Source organism: Penaeus chinensis, chromosome 38 (assembly GCF_019202785.1).
Source record: "Penaeus chinensis breed Huanghai No. 1 chromosome 38, ASM1920278v2, whole genome shotgun sequence".
Lineage (NCBI taxonomy): Eukaryota > Metazoa > Arthropoda > Malacostraca > Decapoda > Penaeidae > Penaeus > Penaeus chinensis.
The window spans coordinates 21,193,593-21,194,538 of record NC_061856.1 but is presented as its reverse complement, the minus strand read 5'-3'; the positions used below and the strand labels follow the sequence as shown (position 1 = coordinate 21,194,538).

The 946-nt window shown below is 42.6% G+C and overlaps 1 protein-coding gene across 1 annotated transcript in view; it reads left to right on the top strand.

The window, feature by feature from the left end:
• Positions 1–105, top strand: part of LOC125045963 (proteoglycan 4-like) — a 3,734-nt gene extending 3,629 nt beyond the window's left edge. Inside the window, exon 2 of the mRNA XM_047643557.1 lies at positions 1–105. This exon is cut by the window's left edge and continues 1,625 nt beyond it. Within this exon, the coding sequence (XP_047499513.1) occupies positions 1–105 (105 nt within the window).
• Positions 106–946: the final 841 nt, after the last annotated feature.

Sequence of the window (946 nt, the reverse complement as noted above, 5' to 3'; positions counted from 1 at the left end):
AGGTCCCTGCCCATCGGGCACTCCCCTTGGGAGGACTCCCCGATGCGCCCAAAGAGGAGAGCAACTGAGGCAACAGATTCAATTCTCGCTGACCAGGGAATATGAAGGCTGAAAATTTAGGAACAGAATAAAGTAATTTTAGTACATACTAAAATTTCATAATTCTCAAATGACTAATACACACACACACACACACACACACATATATATATATATATATATATATATATATATAAATATATATATATATGTGTTATATATATATATATTATATATATATAAATAAATATATAGATATATATATGTATATTACTCTCTCACCTGAGTTTTTGAAATTTTGCATGTGTACACATGCCTCTCAGTCAAGCACAGTTCTCTCTCTTTCCCTCTCTCACGTTCATTCTTCTTTCTCTTTCCCCTCCCTCTCGCATGCATCTTCTCCCTCCTCTTCCTCCCCTTCCTCCTCCTCCTCCTCCTCTCCCTTCCCAGTCTTGAAGTTTTGACACACAAATCACAAGGAGGCGTTTGCCTGGCACTGAAGTGAGAGAGAGGCGGCTGTCTCAAGTCTGTGTCGAGCGCCTGTTCTGTGTTTGGTCGGTTCTGCTGATTGGTTTCCCGCGGTGGCTTGTTGACACCGGTCCTTGACACTGTGGCGGGTCTCGTGTCACATTCGAGCTTCTATGTGTGTCAGTCACGTCAGTCACCAGCTGCTTGCCTTCTGACTGTTGTTTCTTGAGGCCAGAGCTTCCTTCTATACGATTTTTTGAAGGTTTTGTTCGCGGATTTGCTTTCTAGTTGTTTCATTTGTTTGGTTGCATTTCTCTCTCTCTCTCTCTCTCTCTCTCTCTCTCTCTCTCTCTCTCTCTCTCTCTCTCTCTCCATCCATCTACCAATCTATTTGTCTATCTATTAAGACAGGTAGTAAGAGAGAGAAGTCCCACAGGAG